Here is a 22,685-nt window from a genome sequence, read left to right as displayed (position 1 = left end):
TTGAGGGCCAGACGGCCTAATTCTTCTATTTCTTATGGACTGTGGTGAGGCGTCTGACAGCAGGAATGATATCTGGACAGGCTTCTCTAAAGCAGCAAATGAGAAAACAGCACAAAAAAAAGCTTCATCAGCTTCAAATGGCTAGTTCCGGAGAAGATTAATGGCTAACGGTCTGTCATCCTGACTCAGCATTAAAAAAAAATCAGTCAGGACTATCAATCTAATTAAAGTACTTCAAGAGCCCAGTGTTGGCAACAACCAACTACAGAGCGGAGCTGTTCGGTAAAATTCTCAAAAGGCCCATTAGTGACTGGAACGTGTGACAGCTGCCTGACCTGGGAATTATGTTTCTCTGGCAAATTTTAAATGCCACAGGGTACGTGCTACTTATGAACATACATAGTACAAGAACAGCCCCTTTGGCCCATAAAAAAGCTGCAACATAACTTCCGAACTTTTGAACTCAGTCCCTTGACTAACAACGATGCGAATGCCATATGCCTTCTCAATCCCCTATCAACCTGTGTAGTCATGGAGCTATGAACCTGGAGCTTGATATCCCTCTGCTTATCAACACTGTTAAGGGTCTTGCCTTAACAATGAATGCACTGTTTCTTTACATTTAGCCTGCCAAGGTGCAACACTTCACATCTGGCTGGGTTAAAGTCTATCTGCCATTTCTTTGCCCATATCTGCAAATTATCTTTATTCCGATGTATTCTTTGTCAGTCTTCCTCATTATCCACACCACCACCAATCTTCATATCACTGCAAACTTACTAACCAACCCATTTCCATTTTCATCCATATCATTTCTGTACACCACTAACAGCCAAGGTCCCAGTACAGATCCCTGCAGAACACCAGTAATCACAGCCCTCCAGCCGTTCAACCATTACCCTTTGTCTTCTAGGGCAAGCCAGTTCTGAATCCAAATGGGCAATTCACCATTGATCCCATGCATCTTCATCTTCTTGAGCCTCCCACTAAGGACCTTGTCAAACATCGTGAAAGGAAATAAAGCAAGGCCTACAGCCAATTCCCCATTGGCATATAGACACCGGTGTATCCAGCAGCTGTCTGGATCTCTCAGGCAACTCAGGCCAGCTGATGTGATATGGTAATGGGCACTGGATCTGCAGGAAGAAGCAGGGTCAGGGTGGACATCGTCCTCCAGTGCTGTCTAGTGGAGTTTGCACTTCCTTCCTGTCACCATATGGGTTGTTAATTGGCAGATTAATTGGGCACTACATATTATCCGGAGACTGTTAAAATCAGGAGGGAATTAAAGAGGATGTGGGGAGATAAAGTGGGGTTAATGGAGAATGAGTGTTAATAGGAGGTTGATGGATTTCAGATTCAATAGGCTGAAGGGCCGCTTCCTCTGAGTCAGAGGTCCATCTCCCTCTGACTTCAGCTCTCAGCATTGGCTTTGCAATCTTGTCTCATGGATGAAAGAAAACATGGACTATGTGGGGGAGAATTAGATTGATCTTGGAGTAGGTTTAAGGGTCAGCACAACATTGTGAGCCAAAGGGCCTGTACTGTTCTATGTTTTATGTTCATTAGGTCTTCCACAAAACATGCCCCAGCATTCTGCACTTCTCTCACTTCACAAGACTTTGCCAGTGCAGAAACATCAGTGGGGTTAAACCTATCCACGTAGATGGTCTTAGTTTCACAGATTTGACGTAAGAGATCAAACCCCACAGGCAATCTTTGAAAGTATGCACTTTTTTATTCTCATGGACTGTAAGCTCCATTGTAAGTACTTCAAAATCTCGCCAAAGGGCCAGATGCTTATAATCAACTTTCCTTCACAGCCTACCACCGAAAATTCACATGACACACAGAGGTCCTGACAGCAACACTCAAAAGTTCCATTAACCACTCCACTTGTGAGTTTCAAAGTTCAAAGTACAATTATTATCAAAGGACGTACAAATTATACAACCTTGAGATTCGTCCACTTACAGGCAGCCGTAAAAACGGAAGTTTATTGATTAGGTAGGGCTAGCCATGGAAAAGGAGCCAGCCACTATTTATTTGTTTATTTACAGATACAGTATGAAACAGGCCTTTCTGGCCCAGCAAACCAATCACAGCACAGTTTGCATTGACCAATTAACAGCATGTCTTTGGACTGTGGGAGGTAACCGGAGCACCCAGAGGAAACCCACACGGTCACTGGGAGGACGTACCAACTCTTTACTGGATACGCTGGGATGGAACTCCAAACTCTGGAACTCCCTGAGCTGTAACTGCTACACACCAGTGGCACCCACACCACCTTCTTACACACCACACTGATGTGTTTCCTTATGGCAGAGCTCACTAACACACTTGAGCTGAAAAGAAGAAGTTTTATCAGAAGTAACAAACTTACTGCTGTTAAGTCAGATGAAGATTCTGGTTTTGACACGTTGTGGCTGTTGAAGAATATTGTTTTTCTGTCTGTAATCAATGGAAATTTGACAAAAGTAAGTTAATTATCTGCACAAAGTTCTCCACATATCTATGAACAAAATATGTCTGCAATAGACTTCAGGTCACCTAAAGTATTCACTGCCAAAAGTTAAATACCAAGCAAGGACCAATTACTTCTGTTCAATCTCTAACTTTGGTGGAGTGGTTGCCAAGGTAGAAGCATCACTCCTGATACCTCTCAGCAATTAAATGGATCGGACGTTGTCTACAAAGGAGGACACAGACAAGGTGTACATTCATCCATTTGATAATCAGGGAAAGGACACAACAAAACTCAAAATTGCATCTAAAACATGGCTCTTGGTTCATGGCCTACAGGATCAGCCATTGAGTTAATTCAGTCAAATTGCTAGCAAACTGTAAACTTGAGCTCCATCATGGGTACTAGCCTCCCCAAAATTGAGGGCATCTTCACAAGGCCATGCTGTAAAAAGGCACATCCATCATTAAGGACTCCCATCACCCAGATATGCCCCCTTCTCATTGTTATCCCAGGGTCCAGTTAGTGTTGGGAGTGTCACCCCTCTCAGGAACTACCCCAGAGTCCATGCCCTCTTCTCATTGCTACCATCAGGGAGGTGGTACAGGAGCCCCAAGACACACACTCAACATTTCAGGCACAGCTTCTTCGACACCACCATCAGATTTCTGAATGAATCAACCCGTGAACACCACCTCGCTATTTTGTTCTTCCTTTTGCTCTCTTTGCACTAGGTAGTTATTAAGTATACATTTTATTATTGTAATTCATAGGGTTTTAAAATGTTCTGCTGCCATGGAACAACAAAACTCCCAATGTACATCGTGACATGAAAGCTGGTTCTGATTCTGAAGTGGTGTATGGGGTTAAAGTGAAGAGTTTTCACCCTAATGCGACTAACCTGAACCGCCGGAGGAGAAGTTCTTCAGCGATGGCCGCTCCACTACGGTGTATGACTCGCCCACAACAAACACTTTGTGAAGAACAGCATTGTGGTTTATAAAGCTCTGGATAACACACTGGGGTTTTATGTCTTTCAGGCCATCCTCACTGAAAATTATCGCCATCTGTAAAAACAATTTGACTCTGTCATAAATACTACAATTACAGCCATTCCCTCATTGTTTCTCCAGGATCCACAGACACCTGATCCTTTTCACACAAGTGGTACAGTTATCATGGAGCTGCAGTGGCCCGCATTCAATCCCAACTTCAGCTGGTGCCTATGGGGATGAGTACATCCTCTCTGTGCCTACACGAGTTTCTCCTCCAAGGCTTCTGCTTTCTTCCCCGTTGGATCTGACTGTTTACTTGTTATTTTCTTTGCAGTTTAACAATTACTTGCCTGCTTGTGTTCTAAGTAGTCTTTATACACAAGTAACTGTTTAGTATGCTTCCTAGTGGTCACAGCATGTACATGCCATCATTTTGCTTCTAAATTCCTTTGCTTAGCTGACCTCTATCACTGACTGTTTCAATTTGTTCTCACGATGCTAAATAAAACAACCAGGAAGTGTCAAGTTTTATGCCTCTTTTCCAATTTTGAAAGAATCCTGGAATCTTCAGAACATGTGGGTTGCTGGCCACTGTAACTTGCCCCACCTGCAAGTTGGTAGTAGAACTGATTGGAATTTTGGGGAGTAATTAGTAGTGGATTGATCTGTGAACTAGCATAGTTTCAGTGGGCTGAAAGGCCTCCTCCTGTAAGGAAATATTTTCAGTTTTATTCAGTTCTTACAAGGTTTATAGTACTAATCACCAAGACACCGTTTCTGGATGTACCCTATCTGCCCTCAGAACTGGTGGTGATTGACACTGCTGGCTTCTGCCTCAGTCATCCACCAGGGCAGAAAGAACTTCCACCACCGTTCTCATCTGCAGTTTGACACAGCTCGAGCAGTAATGGATAAGGATAGGCGAGTATTAGAGAGACAGGAGAGTTTCCACAAGTAGCACAGACCCTTGGAAAGGGGGCCTGCTCTTCCTTTAGCACTGCCAAGGTGTTCCTCAGGTCCAAGGGAAGAGCTGACAGGAGATCTGATTTCATGGCATCAGTTCTGATGATGCTATGTATCTGTGGACAGTCAGTCTAGATCACAGGTTCCCAACCTGGGGTTGAATGATCCTTTGTCTAATGGTATATTAAAAAAAATGGAAACCCATTGTGTAGATCGAGTGTTCATATCTCAGTGCTGGTCTTGAACCAGCACACAAAAGTCAGCATGGTACCATTGTTCAAAACCTATACACAAACTGTCAACAATCTGGTATGGAGGAGCTTCAGCACAAGATTGTAAAACATCATAAACTCCGCTAGCTCATTTATGGGCCTCTCCAACATTAAGGACACTTTCAAAGAGTGATACCTCAAAAAGACAGTGTATGACATCAAGGACGAGCAAAACAGTATCCAACTCTGACAGATGTCATCCAGATGTCTACATCGCGTGTCCCCAAACAGATCCTTCAGCTTAAAGAAGGTCAATGAGGCCCTGGTAGGCAAAGGAAATGCTTCAAAGATAACATCAAAATCTGCCTGAAGATATTCAATATTACAGCTAAAAACTGGGAAGACAATGGACTCAACAGATAGACCTGGAGGAAATGTGTTCAAGAGGGAGATGTGCTACATGAGAACGACATTCACAGTGCCCCAGAGAACAAGCAGCCGCTGTGGAAGGAGAGACCCAACCACTGACCCGTGTCCACATTGCACCAGATCAGGCTCCACAGCCACCACCATAGAACATCAGACTCGACTGATCACAATACTAGATCTTACACACCTGACAATATCAATTGTGACCTACCTCCGCTGTAACACAGAGAACAAGCAGCCAGTGTGAAAGGACAGTCCCAACCAGTGACCAGAGACACCACTGACCCGTGTCCACATTGCACCAGATCAGCCTCCACAGCCACCACCACAGAACATCAGACTCGACTGACCTACCTCTGCTGGAACACACAACAAGCAGCCGCTGTGGAAGGAGAGACTCAACCAGTGACCAGAGACACCACTGACCCGTGTCCACATTGCACCAGATCAGCCTCCACAGCCACCCGAGGACCCACCAATAGACAACACCATAGGAGAACATCATACTCAACTCAAATGATAGAAGTTCTAAAGTTCAAAGTAAACTTTATTTTCTAAGTACATATTTGTCAACCCTGAGATTCATTTTCCTGCGGGCATAATAAATCTATAGAATAACAGGATCAATGAAAGATCTAGAGTGTAAAACACAACAAACTGCAAATGCAAATATAAATAAATAGCAATAAATAATGAGAATCTGGGATAATGAGATAAGGAGTCCTTAAAGTGAGATCATTAGCTGTGAGAACATCTCAAAGGATGGGCAAGTGAGTGTAATTATCCCCTTTTGTTCAAAAGCCTGATGGTTGTGGGATAGGCATGGACTAGGAGGGCCGAGATGGCCTGTTTCCATGCTGTGATTGTTATATGTTATATAGTAACTGTTCTTGAACCTGGTGGTGCGAATCCTGATGCTCTTCTGCCTTCTACCTGATGGCAGCAGCAACAAAAGAGCGTGTCCTGGGCACAGGCAGAGACAGAGATAGAGAAAGAGAAGCACAGTGTTTGCTTACTCTCAATAATGGCTGGTGATGACATTTATCAGCTCCTGCCCGAGAAACAACTTGGATCTGCTCCAGTTTACCTACCATCACAACAGATCAACAGTACATGCCATTTCATTGGCTCTTCAATTCCACCTCGGAACATCTGGACAGTGAAGATGCATACCATATTTCATTGACTATAGCACGGCATTCAATACTACCATCCTCTTAAAAACTAATCAAGAAGGTTGAAGACCTCAGTACCTCCTTGTGCAAATGGATCCTTGATTTCCTCACTTGCAGACCCCGGTGAGATCGGATTGGTGACGACATCTCCTCCAGAGCTCTCCATCAGCACAGCTGCACCACAAGGCTATGTGACTACTCTACTTGCTTTACACTTAAGTCTGATTGGCTAAGAATAACTCCAATTCCATATTTAAATCTGCTGATGGCACTACCATTGTAGGCCGAATCAAAGGTGGTGAAGAATCAGCGTATGGGAGAAGATTGAAAGAAGGAACAAGAGTCTCAGGACCTACACCACCACGTTCAGAAACAGTTATTATTCTTCAGCCACCAGGCTTTTGAACAGAGGGATAACTTCACTCAATTTCACTCACCCCATAACTGAACTCTCCCCACAACCCATGGAGTCATTTTCAAGAACTCTATCTCATATTTTGATAACTATTTATTTCTTTTTTATATTTATTTTTGTAATTGCAGAGTTTGTTGTATTTTGCACATTGATTGCCTGCCCGGTTGTCGTGGTCTTTTATTGATTCGATTATGTTTCTGAATGCCCACAAGGAAACATCTCTCAGGGTCTCGATGGTGATATCTACGTACTTTGAAGTTTGAACTTTGAACTACAATGTGTTGGGAATTCTGGTGCCATCTAGTGGCCCCGCCAAGAAGTACAAGTGGAACATATCAGATGACTTCTGAAAACTCATCCTGTTACCAGGGGAATTATCCTAAAAAATACATTGATTGCATAATTTTCTCAATGAAATCTCACGTTTCTACATTAACCACCTGTCAGCAACAATAGCAAAACATTTGTGTAGGTGTGTCCAATATTCAGCAGGTCACAAAGAGACTGTTGCACAGACTTCAGTGCAGAGAGAGGTGAAGAGGTCTGTTAATCTACAATGGTGCATCATTTAATTCTACAGATCCTGCTTGATCTACAAAGATCAAGAAGTAGTATTGGCAGTTTAGTCTGTGGTGCACAGGAAAAATTCAGAGGAGAAGGGCTACAATAGGGAAAAGAGAAAAAAGAACTTTTGAAGTGCAGAAATGCAGAGGCTTCTCTGACTCCCAATAATGGCATTAGTTTTAAATTCTTAATGTTACAAGGTTCCTAGTCATGGATTTCTGTATTTATTGTATATTCTTTTATTATTATTATCATCATCATCATCATTGTATTATTTGTCTTATTGTGGTTATTTTTGTGCTGCATTGGATCAGGGGTAACAATTAATTTGTTCTCCTTTACTCTTGTGTGCTGGAAATGCCGTTAAACAATCTTCAATTTGAAGCACTAATGTCTGAAGATTAACTGCAAAAGCGATGGCACAGTGGCGCAGCTTCACTGACATTGGATGCTGTCTGTGTGGAGTTTGCATGAACTTCCTCTCACATGCCAAAGACATGCAGATGAGAAGGGTAATCGGCAACTGTAAGTCAACCCCTCGTGACAGCAGAACCAGGTGGGAGTTGACGGACGTGCAAGAGAGAGCAGGTTCAATGGAAGTAAGGCAAGGAAGGGATTGCTTTATGTGCTGGGAAAGACATAGTGGGCAGAATACCCTCCTAACAGAATCAGAATCAGATTTATTATCACTGACATACATCATGAAATTTGTAGTTTTGCAACAGCAGTATTTTGCAATAAATATTTTTAAAATACTACCAATTACAATAACAATACATATATATTGTTGAACTTCGGAACTTTTCTCCTTGGTGCGACGGAGGATGAGAGGTGACCTGATAGAGGTGTATAAGATGATGAGAGGCATTGATTGTGTGGATAGTCAGAAGCTTTTTCCCAGGGCTGAAATGTCTAACACGAGAGGGGACTGTTTTAAGGTGCTTGGAAGTAGGTACAGAGGAGATGTCAGGGGTAAGTTTCTTTTGCAGAGAGTGGTGAGTGCGTGGAACGGGCTGCTGGTGCAGCGGTGGTGGAGGCGGATACGAAGAGACTCCTGGATGGGTACATGGAGTTGAGAAAAATAGAGGGCTATGGGTAACCCTAGGTAATTTCTAAAGTAAGGACATGTTCGGCACAGCTTTGTGGGCCGAAGGGCCTGTATTGTGCTGTAGGTTTTCTATGTTTCTATATAAATAAATTAAATAGGTAGTACAAAAAGAGAATTTAAAAAAAACAAAAAAATAGTGAGGTAGTGTTCATGGGTTCATTGTCCATTCTGAAATCTGTGGCAGAGGCGAAGAAGCTGCTCCTGAACATTGAGAATGTATCTTCAGGCTCCTGTACCTCTTCCTTAATGGTAGCTTGAGAAGGGGGCATATTCTGGTAATGGGGGCTCTTAATGATGGATGCCACCTTTTTGAGGCATCACCTTTCGAAGGAGTCCTTGATGCTGAGGAGGCCCATGCCCATGATGGAGCTGGCTGAGGCTGCAACTTATTGCATCTTTTACCTGTCCTGTGCAGTGGCCCCTCCATACCAGATATGATCCAACCAGTTAGAATGATCTCCACAGTATTTGAGAAAAATACGAAGCATAAAACTAGAAGGCCTTGATTTTTAATTTTTGCTTAGTTTGGAGTTTGCTTTTAGTATTTGTCAATAATTAGTTTATTCTAATCCTTACAGAAATCCAGAAAAAGAAGGTAAAATGAAATTGGACATTCAATGCCCCATTAACATTAAAATTTACCACCATCCACGTCGTCACCATACGCACACTCATGACAGTGGAATCACAGATATATGAGGTAATAAATAATCTGAGAGAGGAACTCGGGTATAGCCGAGGGCTATCTGAGGGATGGGAATGCTCGCTGCTCCAGATTCCAGCATGTATATATCAGGTTGATCAGTAAAAATATTTCAAAAGCCAAGTGCACCTCCCTTACAGCAGATTTTTAAAGGTTGCAAATTCTACATGTTTGACAGCATTTACTGCTATGGTATTTTACAGAGGATTTTACTTTCATTCATAAACACAGGAGATTCTGCAGGATGACCGAGCAACATGCACACACTGTGCAAGTCAGGCAGCGTCTGCGGAGGGAAGTAAACATGATAAAATCTGAAATTTTCACCAGAATGAAATGGAAGGTGAAAGCAGTCAGAATAAGAAGATGGGGAGAAGGGAAGGAGGGCAAGCTGGCAGGTGAGGGGGAAGGTAGGGGAATGAGGGAGGGGAGATGAAGGTAGAAGGAGGGAGAAGGGAAGGAGGGCAAGTTGGCAGGTGAGGGGGAAGGTAGGTGAATGAGGGAGGGGAGATGAAGGTAGAAGGAGGGAGAAGGGAAGGAGGGCAAGCTGGCAGGTGAGGGGGAAGGTAGGTGAATGAGGGAGGGGAGATGAAGGTAGAAGGAGGGAGAAGGGAAGGAGGGCAAGCTGGCAGGTGAGGGGGAAGGTAGGGGAATGAGGGAGGGGAGATGAAGGTAGAAGGAGGGAGAAGGGAAGGAGGGCAAGCTGGCAGGTGAGGGGGAAGGTAGGGGAATGAGGGAGGGGAGATGAAGGTAGAAGGAGGGAGGAGATAGATGGAAGAGGTAAAAGGTTAAAGACAGAATATTTTTCAGCCCTCTTCCAACACAAAATCAACACAAGAGTTTTGTATGTATTGATCTGAAAAGACAGAGTTTAAGCACAGGGCCTTGTAGAGATTGTTTAAATCAAAGGAGAGGAGTTACCAAGGCAAAAACAAAGACTAAATGGCACTGTTCCAGAGAAAAGCAGCCTTAAAAACTCTCTGTTAAATGTATAGAAACATAGCCAGTTCAAATCCGGTACCAACAATGTTTATTCAAACAGCCAGAACTATTAGAAAGCCTTTGCCTAATTGTTGCTTTTACTGCAGATTGGTATCTTTGGAGAGGATGTTAACATTTAAGAATGTGGATTAAAAAAAAGAAAAAAGCAGATCAATAACCAAGATAGAGAGAGCTCTGAGACAATGAGTAAAATGGGAAGAGTAATACATCTTACAAACAGAACACAAGTTACTAGATCAACACACAGCATGGCCAGGAAAGGAGTGATGACTAAATGAACTCTCTGTTACATTGTTTAGAAACACAGCCAGTTCAAATCTGGTGCCATTTAGTACACAGAACTCACACCAGTCCTAATCGAGGAGTCGGGCGGAAAAAGTGAGCAGCTTTCAGACCATGGCTGTTAACCTCTTCGTAGATTTATCCTGAGCACAACACATTTATGCAATCACAAAGTATGCCAGTCCTCTACTTCATTAGGAGTTTGTAGAGATTTGGTATATCACCAAAGACTCTTGTAAATTCCACAGACGTACCACGGACAGCACTCTTGACTGATTACATCACAGGTAAAGTCTCCACACTCTGATTACATCACAGGTAAAATCTCCACACTCTGATTACATCACAGGTAAAGTCTCCACACTCTGACTGATTACATCACAGGTAAAATCTCCACACTCTGACTGATTACATCACAGGTAAAGTCTCCACACTCTGACTGATTACATCACAGGTAAAATCTCCACACTCTGATTACATCACAGGTAAAATCTCCACACTCTGACTGATTACATCACAGGTAAAGTCTCCACACTCTGACTGATTACATCACAGGTAAAATCTCCACACTCTGATTACATCACAGGTGAAGTCTCCACACTTTGATTACATCACAGGTAAACTCTCCACACTCTGATTACATCACAGGTAAAGTCTCCACACTCTTGACTGATTACATCACAGGTAAAATCTCCACACTCTGATTACATCACAGGTGAAGCCTCCACACTCTGATTACATCACAGGTAAAGTCTCCACACTCTTGACTGATTACATCACAGGTAAAGTCTCCACACTCTTGACTGATTACATCACAGGTAAACTCTCCACACTCTGATTACATCACAGGTAAACTCTCCACACTCTGATTACATCACAGGTGAAGTCTCCACACTCTGATTACATCACAGGTAAACTCTCCACACTCTGATTACATCACAGGTGAAGTCTCCACACTCTGATTACATCACAGGTAAACTCTCCACACTCTGATTACATCACAGGTAAACTCTCCACACTCTGATTACATCACAGGTAAACTCTCCACACTCTGATTACATCACAGGTGAAGTCTCCACACTCTGATTACATCACAGGTAAACTCTCCACACTCTGATTACATCACAGGTGAAGTCTCCACACTCTGATTACATCACAGGTAAACTCTCCACACTCTGATTACGTCACAGGTAAACTCTCCACACTCTGATTACATCACAGGTAAAGTCTCCACACTCTTGACTGATTACATCACAGGTAAACTCTCCACACTCTGATTACATCACAGGTGAAGTCTCCACACTCTGATTACATCACAGGTAAACTCTCCACACTCTGATTACATCACAGGTAAACTCTCCACACTCTGATTACATCACAGGTAAACTCTCCACACTCTGATTACATCACAGGTGAAGTCTCCACACTCTGATTACATCACAGGTAAACTCTCCACACTCTGATTACGTCACAGGTAAAGTCTCCACACTCTGATTACATCACAGGTAAAGTCTCCACACTCTGATTACATCACAGGTAAACTCTCCACACTCTGATTACATCACAGGTAAAGTCTCCACACTCTGATTACATCACAGGTAAACTCTCCACACTCTGATTACATCACAGGTAAAGTCTCCACACTCTGATTACATCACAGGCAGGTAAGCAGATTCCAATGCTCAGGACCACAAGAGATTGCAGAGGGTTGTGGACTCAGCCCGTTCCACATGGGCCCCTAGAAGGTGCCTACACTATTAAAGACACTCACCAACTGTGAACACGCCGTCTCCTCATTACTACCATCAGCAGCCTGAAGACCCACACTCAGTTTCCTCCCCTTTGTCATTAGATTTCTTAATGGCCCATGAAGTATTTATTTTGTAACTCAGAGTAACTTTTATGCCTTGTGTTGTACTAGTGACGCAAAACAACAAATTTCACTGCATGTCTGTGATAATAAACAATTCTGATTTCTGCTAATGCAGGATAATGAACATTTCTCTGACTGATATTTGTGAGTGAGTGTTTCTGATTAACAGAATTCCATGCATTGCCTCATAGTTCAGTATCATTAAAGTGGCCATGAACCAGCCAACACGTCTCCTGTATGACTTCTCATAAAGTATCCATGCACTTACACTCAAATACACAGGACTGTCAACTAAAAGCTCACAGAGAGGTCCGGACCACAGCAAAAACTGCAGCATCGGGTGCTAACAGAAAACCTGACACAATCATTTTTACCAGCTGATTGCAAGCACATCTTTACCAGAGAGACGTTGAACATAACAGCTGGATGCACATAGCACCTGGACAAGGTGACTGCTGTGCACTCACTTGTAAGAGAGCAGCTAAGGAGAAAAGCTACTCCTTTGACTATTGGCAAACTCTCTGATTGTGCGCTGGAAATTTACCTCCTGTTTCTACCATATGAACCATGTCAGTCTTTGACCTCAGTTCACGCTGGACAAAGAGAGCTGTAAACAATAATTCTGACCAAGTCTATGATGTCTGGGGAAGCCAATCCATCACAGGAGTTCACAGCTGAAGAATGTGTGTCCACTGACGTCCGAGCTAAAGGCTGGGATGTCATAAGAATGGGCTCAATCCAGGAGCAATAGAGTCACCTCAGTAAAACCTGGCCCAGGAGGCTCCCTTCTGCGGGAGAGTCCACTGTGAACCTGCTTCTACCCCCAGGGCCTGCCGTCTCTCAGGTGGGGCTCGGCAGCCGCCTAGGAGAAGGAAAACTCTGATTTTAAACCTCTGCCGCCTTGTGGCCATTCCCACCCATGGGAAAGGCTTCGGGAGTAAACCCTGAGGAAGAGATCCGGAGCCACGGTCCCTAAGGTAGTTTGTTGTTGTTTACAACTTCACTCTGGCAACCTCTGCGACGACACTGGTGTCAGCACTTGCCCTTCCCTTTGACTACGTCAGTGATACGGAGAGGGGCGTGGGCAACAGCCGGTTCTTCAAATCTTCCTGCCCAGGCTTGCGCCCGGAGAGAACAATGTCCAGCAGAGGCACAGATCCATGATCCCCTGGGATCGATGGCTGCCTACTGCTATAGCACATTGACAATGAGCTCACACTGCCCAATTACACGCATGTGACCATTAACCTACTAATTGTACATCGTTGGACTGTGGGATGGAACTGGAGAACCGGGAGGAAACCCACGCAGTCGCGGGGAGAACATACAAACTCCTTACAGACAGCGGTAGGAATTGAACCAGGTCTGCTGGTGCTTTATCCGCTATGCTACCACGTCACCCCCTACGAGTTCCATCTCTATTGTTTTATTATCTTTCTTGCTTTACACCTAACTGTAAATGAATCATTTCCAGACAACAATAGACATCCCAAGGTAACAGGGGCCAAAACAGGGATCATTAGTCATAATACTGGAACCTAAACCCATTGTTAATTTTGATACCATCAGCAAAGCATCTCAGCACAGCGTGAAGATCCAATATTATGTCTAATAGAGTCTAGTATTTAATGCCACAGTGTATAGTTCATCAGTGTCTACAATTCCCACCAAGTGTTAGCATTTTAAACAGTGACAGCTAGCTCTAGATTATTTCACAAGGGCAGGATGATAGTGTAGTGGTTAGCACAATGCTTTACAGTACCAGCGACCCAGGTTCAATTCCCATCACACGGTAGTATAGTGGTTAGCACAATGCTTTACAGTACCAGCGACCCAGGTTCAATTCCCATCACACGGTAGTGTAGTGGTTAGCACAATGCTTTACAGTACCAGCGACCCAGGTTCAATTCCCATCACACGGTAGTGTAGTGGTTAGCACAATGCTTTACAATACCAGTGACCCGGGTTCAATTCCCATCACACGGTAGTGTAGTGGTTAGCACAATGTTTACAGTACCAGTGACCCAGGTTCAATTCCCATCACACGGTAGTGTAGTGGTTAGCACAATGCTTTACAGTACCAGTGACCCAGGTTCCATTCCCATCACACAGTAGTGTAGTGGTTAGCACAATGCTTTACAGTACCAGCGACCCGGGTTCAATTCCCATCACACGGTAGTGTAGTGGTTAGCACAATGCTTTACAGTACCAGCGACCCAGGTTCAATTCCCATCACACGGTAGTGTAGTGGTTAGCACAATGCTTTACAATACCAGTGACCCGGGTTCAATTCCCATCACACGGTAGTGTAGTGGTTAGCACAATGTTTACAGTACCAGTGACCCAGGTTCAATTCCCATCACACGGTAGTGTAGTGGTTAGCACAATGCTTTACAGTACCAGTGACCCAGGTTCCATTCCCATCACACGGTAGTGTAGTGGTTAGCACAATGCTTTACAGTACCAGCGACCCGGGTTCAATTCCCATCACACGGTAGTGTAGTGGTTAGCACAATGTTTACAGTACCAGCGACCCAGGTTCAATTCCCATCACACTGTAGTGTAGTGGTTAGCACAATGCTTTACAGTACCAGCGACCCGGGTTCAATTCCCATCACATGGTAGTGTTGTGGTTAGCACAACGCTTTACAGTACCAGCGACCCGGGTTCAATTCCCATCACACGGTAGTGTAGTGGTTAGCACAACGCTTTACAGTACCAGCGACCCGGGTTCAATTCCCATCATCACCTTTAGGAGTTACAATGTTCTCCCTGTGACTGTGTGGAACTCCAGTTCCCTCCCATAGTCCAAAGACTTACTGGTCAGTAGATTAATTGGTAAGTGTAAATTGTCCTGTATTAGGCTAGGGCGGGGGTCGGCAACCCACGGCTCCGGAGCCACATGTGGCTCTTTTACGTCTGTGCTGCGGCTCCCTGTTGCTTTGGGAAATAATTGGTTGTGGCGACCCTTTTCCTGGCACATCCGAACCGACTCACAATTAGATAGCCTACGGGGGTTTGCGAGCACAGAGCTTTGGAGCCTCTGCGCCATGGGGGGGGGGGGGGGGCAGGTTGAGGGAGGCTTAAAAGTGAGGCTGAAGATTTCGAATAAAGTTTTTTCCTTCGACTGCAGTTACCGACTCCGTGTCGTAATTTTAGCGCTGCGTGTAGCACACCGCTACATGGTCAGTATTTAATTAAAATGTATTTTATGTTAGTTTGTTAGTTTTTGAAATGTAAATCTAAATTTGAAGATTATGGTGATCTTGTACAATCTAAATAAGACGTCGTGGCGACCCATTTCCTGACACATCCGAACCGGCTCACAATTAGCCAGCGTTCAGGCTAAGGGAGATAGCCTACGGGGGTTTGTGAGTACGTGTCTTTTGCAGCATCCGCGCCCATGGGGGGCGGGTTGAGGGAGGCTTAAAAGCAAGGCTGTTTAGTTCGAATAAAGCTATCTTTGACTGCAGTTTACTGACTGCGTGTAGCAACCGCTACAACGTGTTTTTATCGCTGGCTGTCCAGAGGGGAGGTGCTGAAACGCTTTGTCGCGTGTCTGGAAGAAGTGAAAACTTTCCTGGGCAGCAAAGGGCTCAACTTTCCTGAGCTGGAACAGCCAGAGTGGCTGGAAAAGCTACACTTCATGGTAGACATGACAGCGCACCTGAACACGCTGAACACAGCTCTTCAACGGGGTAAGGACGTACAGCCCTGCACATGTTGGAGGATGTTTTGGCATTCGAGCGCAAGTTGACGTTGCTTGCCAGAGATTTACAGAAAGGCACATTGTCTCACTTCCCCAATTTGAGAGAGTTCAAACAAGGTCACGACATGATAAATTCGGGGTATTTACATTCTGCAATCATTGCAATGCAAACATGGTTTGGGAAACGCTTCTGTGAGTTCAGAGAGGAAAAAAACACATTATCCTTCCCGGTCACTCCCCTAAGCATCGATCCATCCCTACTGAATACGACTGCATTGTCAGGTGTGAGTCAACCTGAACAAGTATGATAAATATTTTAATTGCCTATTATTTTACGTATATTCATATGTTTTCATTGTTCAGTGAAATAGTCCTTTTATTTTTCAGGTTGACAGCTGGCTGACGTTATTTTTGGTTTGCTGCTGGCGGCAAATTTAAGTTTGGCGTTTTTCATAAATAAAAGAAGGACTCAAATAGCCGTTGAGTATTTTACTTAAAAGTAACCTTCAACCCAACGTCTTTTTTTCGGAGTTCAAAATGTTTTTGTTGCATGCAGAAATGTAATTTCGTTTTCTCTGCAGGAGTTCATCAATTTCATAAATGCAACACATTATAGTTTGTTTATACATAGCATAAAGGCAAAACAAAACGTTGTATGCAGTGTTATTTCATTTTAAATGTCAAACGGGTTTTGCGGCTCCCAGTGTTTTCTTTTCTGTGGGAAACGGGTCCAAATGGCTCTTTCAGTGGTAAAGGTTGCTGACCCCTGGGCTAGGGCGAGGGGGTCTATTCCATGCTGCATCTCAATAAATAAATATATAAACGAGGAGCTCCCTCTCCATCTCCAACCTGTCAAGAACTTCAGGTTTTCAGTAAGTCACACTCCAGTGATGACAGATCCTGTTCATCCCACCTAGTTAACCCACTATTCTATGCACCGGTCCAGGGAACCTCCTCCAGCTACTTGGAAAGTAAGTGTGAAAGTGAACTTGAGGCATCTAACTGAGAGTGAGGTAGACTCAAGGGTCCAAAAATCCTCCTCCTGCTTTTGTTCCAAATATACTCATCAGATTAATGATGCCAGTAATGAGTGTTTCTCAGCAAGTCAGGGAATAAGCAATTGATGTTTCTCAGAATGAAGGGTCCTGGCTCAAAATGGCAACTGTTTATTCCGCTCCACAGATGCAGCTTGAATTTCTGAGTTCTTCCAGCATTTTGTGTGTGTTACTCTGGATTTCCAGCATCTGCAAAATCTCCTATGTTTAAGAGTGTTTCTCTGCCCTTTAGTTTATTCAGTGTCAAGTCAAATGTTGCCTAGGCACAATAACTTACTTATTATGTTGCCTTTTCAGCTTTTGGACTGTGCAGTCTGTGCTAACTTTATAAAGAGACCCATATTTGGAACTTCTGCAGCCAAGTCGGAGAACATACACTCAGCTGTAACTGGCTTCTCAGGGTCTGCTCCAAAATGCTTCATCCGACCATCCAGAATTGGCAGTTCAGCCAGTCTGAAGAGCAGGTCGTGTTCTTCACTGCTGAGTGAGGACCGGGTGTCTGGGTACTTTAAGCCTGACTGGAGTTGTAAGAATAAACTCTACAGCATCCAATTAACTACAGATGGAGGCTGCCTTTTGGCTTGATTGTACCCACGATCTCACTATAGCTACGGACCTAGCTGCATTTTCAGAAGAATTATCTCTGTAAAGAGTTCCAAGTTCTGAAGTTCCCAGAGCCCTGCCAAAAAAATTCACAAAGGGCCATGACCTCAGTGACTCTGGAGTTCCTGGAGGGCAAATGGCTTTGAAGCAACTCTCACAAGTCTAAAAACAGAATGCCAGTGCCATAACAAGATGCACTTATACAGAAATTCTAACCAAGCAACTGCAAATCAAAGAGCACTTTGTCATTGATGTCCAAGGGATATGAGTTGAAGAGAAGAAACATATTGTTCTAATTACGTCGAGTCCCAGTAAGGCTGTATGTAGAATAACATGCACTGATCTCGACTTCCTAAGCCAAAGAAGGGCACATGTATACTTGTGGGATCACAATGATTGTGCTGGGAAAGCTCAGCACTCAGAGGGAACCCACAAGCTCACAGGGAGGATGTACGAACTCCTTAAAGACAGCAGCAGAACCGAACTCTGAACTCCCACACCCCAAGCTGTAATACTGTTGCACTAACCGTGGCGCCCTCATTCAAAAGGATAGATATAGAGCTGATGTTTTTCCTGCCACTGGCCCCTAGCATCAAGGATCAGGAGTTCACAATAAGGAATGAGTCATTCGAAAAGAAGGAAACAAAATTTCTTCTCCTCAAACATAAGGAACGTTAGGAAGACTCAAGAGGACTGAGAAGATTCAGTCAATCATCTATATTCACGATGGAGGTTCTGACGAAGGGTCTCAGCCTGAAACATCGACTGTTTATTCATCTCAGTAGAGGCTGCCCGACCCCCTGAGTTCCTCCAGCATCTGCACAATCTCATGTCCACGATAGAGATTTTTGTATAATAAAGGGAATTAAAGTTCACTGCAGGAAAGCAGCACCAGTGTATGTCAGCTAAATCTTACTGATCATAAACAGGGCAGCACGGCTGTCAGCTGCCTCACATTCACTGTTCAGAAGCTGCAGGTTTCATCAGCTCTGTGAGTGTTTGTGGTAGCTGGGTTAATCAGCTGCCTCGCATTCACTGTTCAGAAGCTGCAGGTTTCATCAGCTCTGTGAGTGTTTGTGTTACTTGGGTTAATAAGGGGAACAGTAGCAATTTGTGGACATTTCTGTTGGGAGACAAATGCGCCTGATGACTTAGTCCAGTGATGGAGAAATATTCAGCACTCCCTAAGTTGCAAGGGTTAATGGTTAACCATCAAATAAGGCACATGCTGAGAACAATATTGAGCATCAGACTATATCAGACCTGCCATCTGCTTCAAGTCTCTCCCAATTTTCACTTCCATTGCCTTCAATGAAGAGACCTGCAGTTGGCTCATTCAGTAGTGCAAGGGTTACCTGACTAGTGATGTGAGGAATGCAAGGTTTGCTTGTCACCGTCAATGGTTAAATGCAAATTTCTAATAGACTATTCCTCTACGAATCAAAGCTATCTTCATTTGTCTCTGCAATTATCCACCCCATGACTAATGCTGAAGGATAATTCACCAGTTTAAAGTTGTCGGAGACGCTGACAACCTGCCTCTGGAGTGAGGACACTGCCGCTCAGCAGCTTGACACTGGTAATAATGGAGAACAAAAGGAAACACTGTTAACTTGGGCCTGAGATGGTTTGCTGCCTCGACACCTATGCAAGATTATTATGGCTTTAATCAAAATAGACAATGAAAAGGTTACAATAAATATCTCATGCTCCATGTTGGATTCATTAGAGGGTAAAATTGTCACTTTCCTATGCTAGCTTGTATTTGTATATAATCAGAAGAGTGGGGGGTGAGACACTGAAACCTCCTTTCACAGCGAATGGTGAAAGGTCTTGACAGCGTGGATATAGGGAGGATGTTTCCCGTTCAGAGGACGCAGCCTCAGAATAGAGGGACTTCCCTTTAGAACAGAGATGAGGAGGAATTTCTTCAGCCAGAGTGGTGAATCTGGGAAATTCTTTGTATATTCAAGACAGAGGTTGATTGGATTTTTGATTGTTCAGGCCAGGAAGTGATATGGGGAGAAGGCAGGAGAATGGGGCTGAGAGGAAAATTGGATCAGCCATGATGGCTGTTCACACAGCCTGAGACCACGTGGACAACACACACACCTACGTCAGGATGCTGATTATCAAATACAGCTCAGCATTTAATCCCATCATTGCCGCAATCCTTATTGAGAAGTTACAGAACCTGGGCCTCTGCAATTCGATCCTCGACTTCCAAGCCAGAAGACCACAATCTGTGCATCTCCTCCTCGCTGACAATCAACACTGGAGCACCTCAGGGGTGTGTGCTTAGCCCACTGCACTACTCCCTATATACATATGACTGAGTGGCTAGGCATAGCTCAAATACCATCTATAAATTTGCTGATGATACAACCATTGTTGGTAGAATCTCAGGTGGTGACGAGAGGGTGTACAGGAGTGAGATATGCCAACTAGTGGAGTGGTGTCGCAGCAACAACCAGGCACTCAATGTCATTAAGACGAAAGAGCTGATTGTGGACTTCAGGAAGGGTCAGAACAAAGAAAACATACCAATCCTCATAGAGGGATCAGAAGTGGAGAGAGTGAGCAGTTTCAAGTTCCTGGGTGTCAAGATCTCTAAGGACCTAACCTGGTCCCAACATATCGATGCAGCTATAAAGAAGGCAAGACAGTGATTATGTGTCATTAGGAGTTTGAAAAGATCTGGTATGACAATAAAAACAGTTGAAACTTTCTATCGATGTACCATGGAGAACATTCTGACACCCTGCATCACTGTCTGGTATGGTAGGGTTACTGCACAGGGCCAAAAGAAGCTGCAGAGGGTCGTAAATTTAGCTGGCTCCATCTTGGGTACTAGCCTACAAAATACCCTGGACATCTTCAAGGAGCGGTGTCTCAGAAAGGCAGTGTCCATTATTAAGGACCTCCAGCACCCATTTCTGACTGTTAACATCAGGTAGGAGGTACAGTAGCCTGATGGCACATACTCAGCGATTCGGGGACAGCCTCTTCCCCTCTGCCATCTGATTCCTAAATGGACATTGAACCCATGAACTTTACCTCACTTTTTTAATATACATTCTTTCTGTTTATGCACTATATTAAGCTATTGAATATATGTATACTGTTATTTATTTTCACTTTTTTTCTTCTATATTATGCATTGCATTGAATTGCTGCTAAGTTAGCAAATGTCGTGCTGCTGATAATAAACCTGATTCTGAAATGGTGGAGCAGACTTGATGGGAAATAGGGCCTAATTCTGCTCCTATATCTTATGGCCTTATAATCACCAATATACATACTTTTCCAGGTGATTTTTCCAGTAATTGTAGTATTTTTCTAGAAGTTTCTTAGTTTTTTTTGTAGCCGGCGTCATGCCTCAAGTCTGGCTATTTTAAAGCTTCATTGTTATCACCGATGTCTCGTTATTATTTAGGCTTTGTCCTTTGTCTTTTTCTTTGTTCATTGTTCGTAACACTCAATAAGCAGCAGTAAGCAACAAGTGTTATTCCTCATTTGTGACTTCTGGACCACAAAATCACTTGGATCCAACACCCACTTATAACAGATATTCCCACCTCCAAACTAATGGATACCACTAGGCTTGTTCGCTCTTTCATACACAAACCTCACCAACACTGGGCTGGAAGAAATAAATTCAATACTTTCATGTAAGAGGATGATACAAACATTATTAAGATTCATTTAAATATAATTAGCCACTTTCAACTTGAAAATGGTGCATTCAATAGAATGGGATCTCATCCAAATAAACAGTTTTTCACAGTGGTTGAGTGACGATATACAAAGCCTTGTTTTATTGCCTACCTCATGAGAGTTGGTACCATGTGCCACTCTGGTTTTGCAAACTAGAAAGAGAAAGAAAATCATTAAGATGTATGTAGTGATCACAAGAACACCCTTCAAAGTCAATTTATTATCAGAAGAACATGTATTCATCTTCTTGTGGGCATTCACAGTAAATATAAAGAAACACAGACTGATCCATGAAAACCCGCACACAAGATGAGCAAACAACCAGTGTGCAAACAACAACAAACTATAAATGCTAAAAGAAACAAACAAAACAAGAAATAATAAATATTAAGAGCATGAGATGAAGAATTCCTTGTGGGATTTGTTCGGTGATGGGGCGAGGGAAGTTGAGTGAAGTTATCCCCTCTGATTCAAGAACCTGATGGTTGAGGGGTAAAAACTGTTTCTGAACCTGGTGGTGTGAGTCCTGAGGCTCCTGTACCTCTTCCTGATGGCAGCAGTGAGAAGAGAGTATGGTCTGGATGGTGGGGCACCTTGGCAACCTTTCCCAATTTTCCCATGTGGAGTAGTCTACCCTAGAAATGGCAGCCGTGTTTAGTACGGTACCAATGAGCAAATTTTGGTCCAATGTTGCTTGGACAAGAAGAGATACAAACTGTAAGGCTATGCAAACAATGAGGGAGTCCTCTACTTCCCTACCGAATCAACCAAGGGTTTCTGTTCTCTCAAATTTTCCAAAAGGTCAGTAATGTTTCTCCAAAGGAACAGAGCTGTCTAGTTACAACCAAAACTACAAAGATGGTAAAACCAAAAGACATACATTCATCCAATGGCCGCCTGTACACCAGATCGTTAATGCATATATCTAATTACCCAATCATGTGACAGCAACTCAATGCATAAAAGCATCAAGATATGGTCAAGAGGTTTAGTTCTTCAGACCAAATATCAGCTCAGGAAGGAAATGTGATCTGAGTGACTGACTGTTGGTGCCAGATGGGATGGTTTGTGGTTTCATTCCACACTCTCACAACCCTCTGAACACTCCCCTCACGCTCCCCTTAAATATTTCATCCTTTACCCATAACGCCTTTCTTGTTCTAGTCTCAGCCAACCTCAGTGGAAAAAGACTGCTTACATTTACCCTATTATACCTCTGTCAAATCTACTCTCATTCTTCTACACTCTAGGAATAAAGTCCTAGCCTATTCAACCTTTCTCTATTAGTCAGGTCTCCAGTCCCTTGTAAACTGCATTTCCTGGCAGAAGTCAATGCAACATATCTATCTCACAGTGTGGAAAGCTGGAACTAAACTGCATTTCCTGGCAGGAGTCACTGCAACATACCTATCT

At 43.6% G+C, this 22,685-nt stretch overlaps 1 protein-coding gene across 3 annotated transcripts in view; it reads right to left on the bottom strand.

Moving 5' to 3' along the window:
* LOC132390213 (inositol-tetrakisphosphate 1-kinase-like) overlaps positions 1-22,685 on the bottom strand; it is a 291,953-nt gene that overhangs the window by 18,866 nt on the left and 250,402 nt on the right. For all 3 annotated transcript variants that reach the window (XM_059962832.1, XM_059962820.1, XM_059962826.1), the window contains exons 7-9: positions 21,384-21,424; positions 3,369-3,534; positions 2,387-2,454 (exon numbers count right to left, since the gene is read on the bottom strand). In XM_059962832.1, the coding sequence (XP_059818815.1) occupies positions 2,387-2,454; positions 3,369-3,534; positions 21,384-21,424 (275 nt within the window). The remainder of the gene's footprint in view (positions 1-2,386; positions 2,455-3,368; positions 3,535-21,383; positions 21,425-22,685) is intronic.

Source organism: Hypanus sabinus, chromosome 2 (genome assembly GCF_030144855.1).
Source record: "Hypanus sabinus isolate sHypSab1 chromosome 2, sHypSab1.hap1, whole genome shotgun sequence".
In the NCBI taxonomy this organism is placed as follows: domain Eukaryota; kingdom Metazoa; phylum Chordata; class Chondrichthyes; order Myliobatiformes; family Dasyatidae; genus Hypanus; species Hypanus sabinus.
Note: the sequence above shows the minus strand (reverse complement) of the source record. Positions and strands in the feature narration are given on the sequence as shown.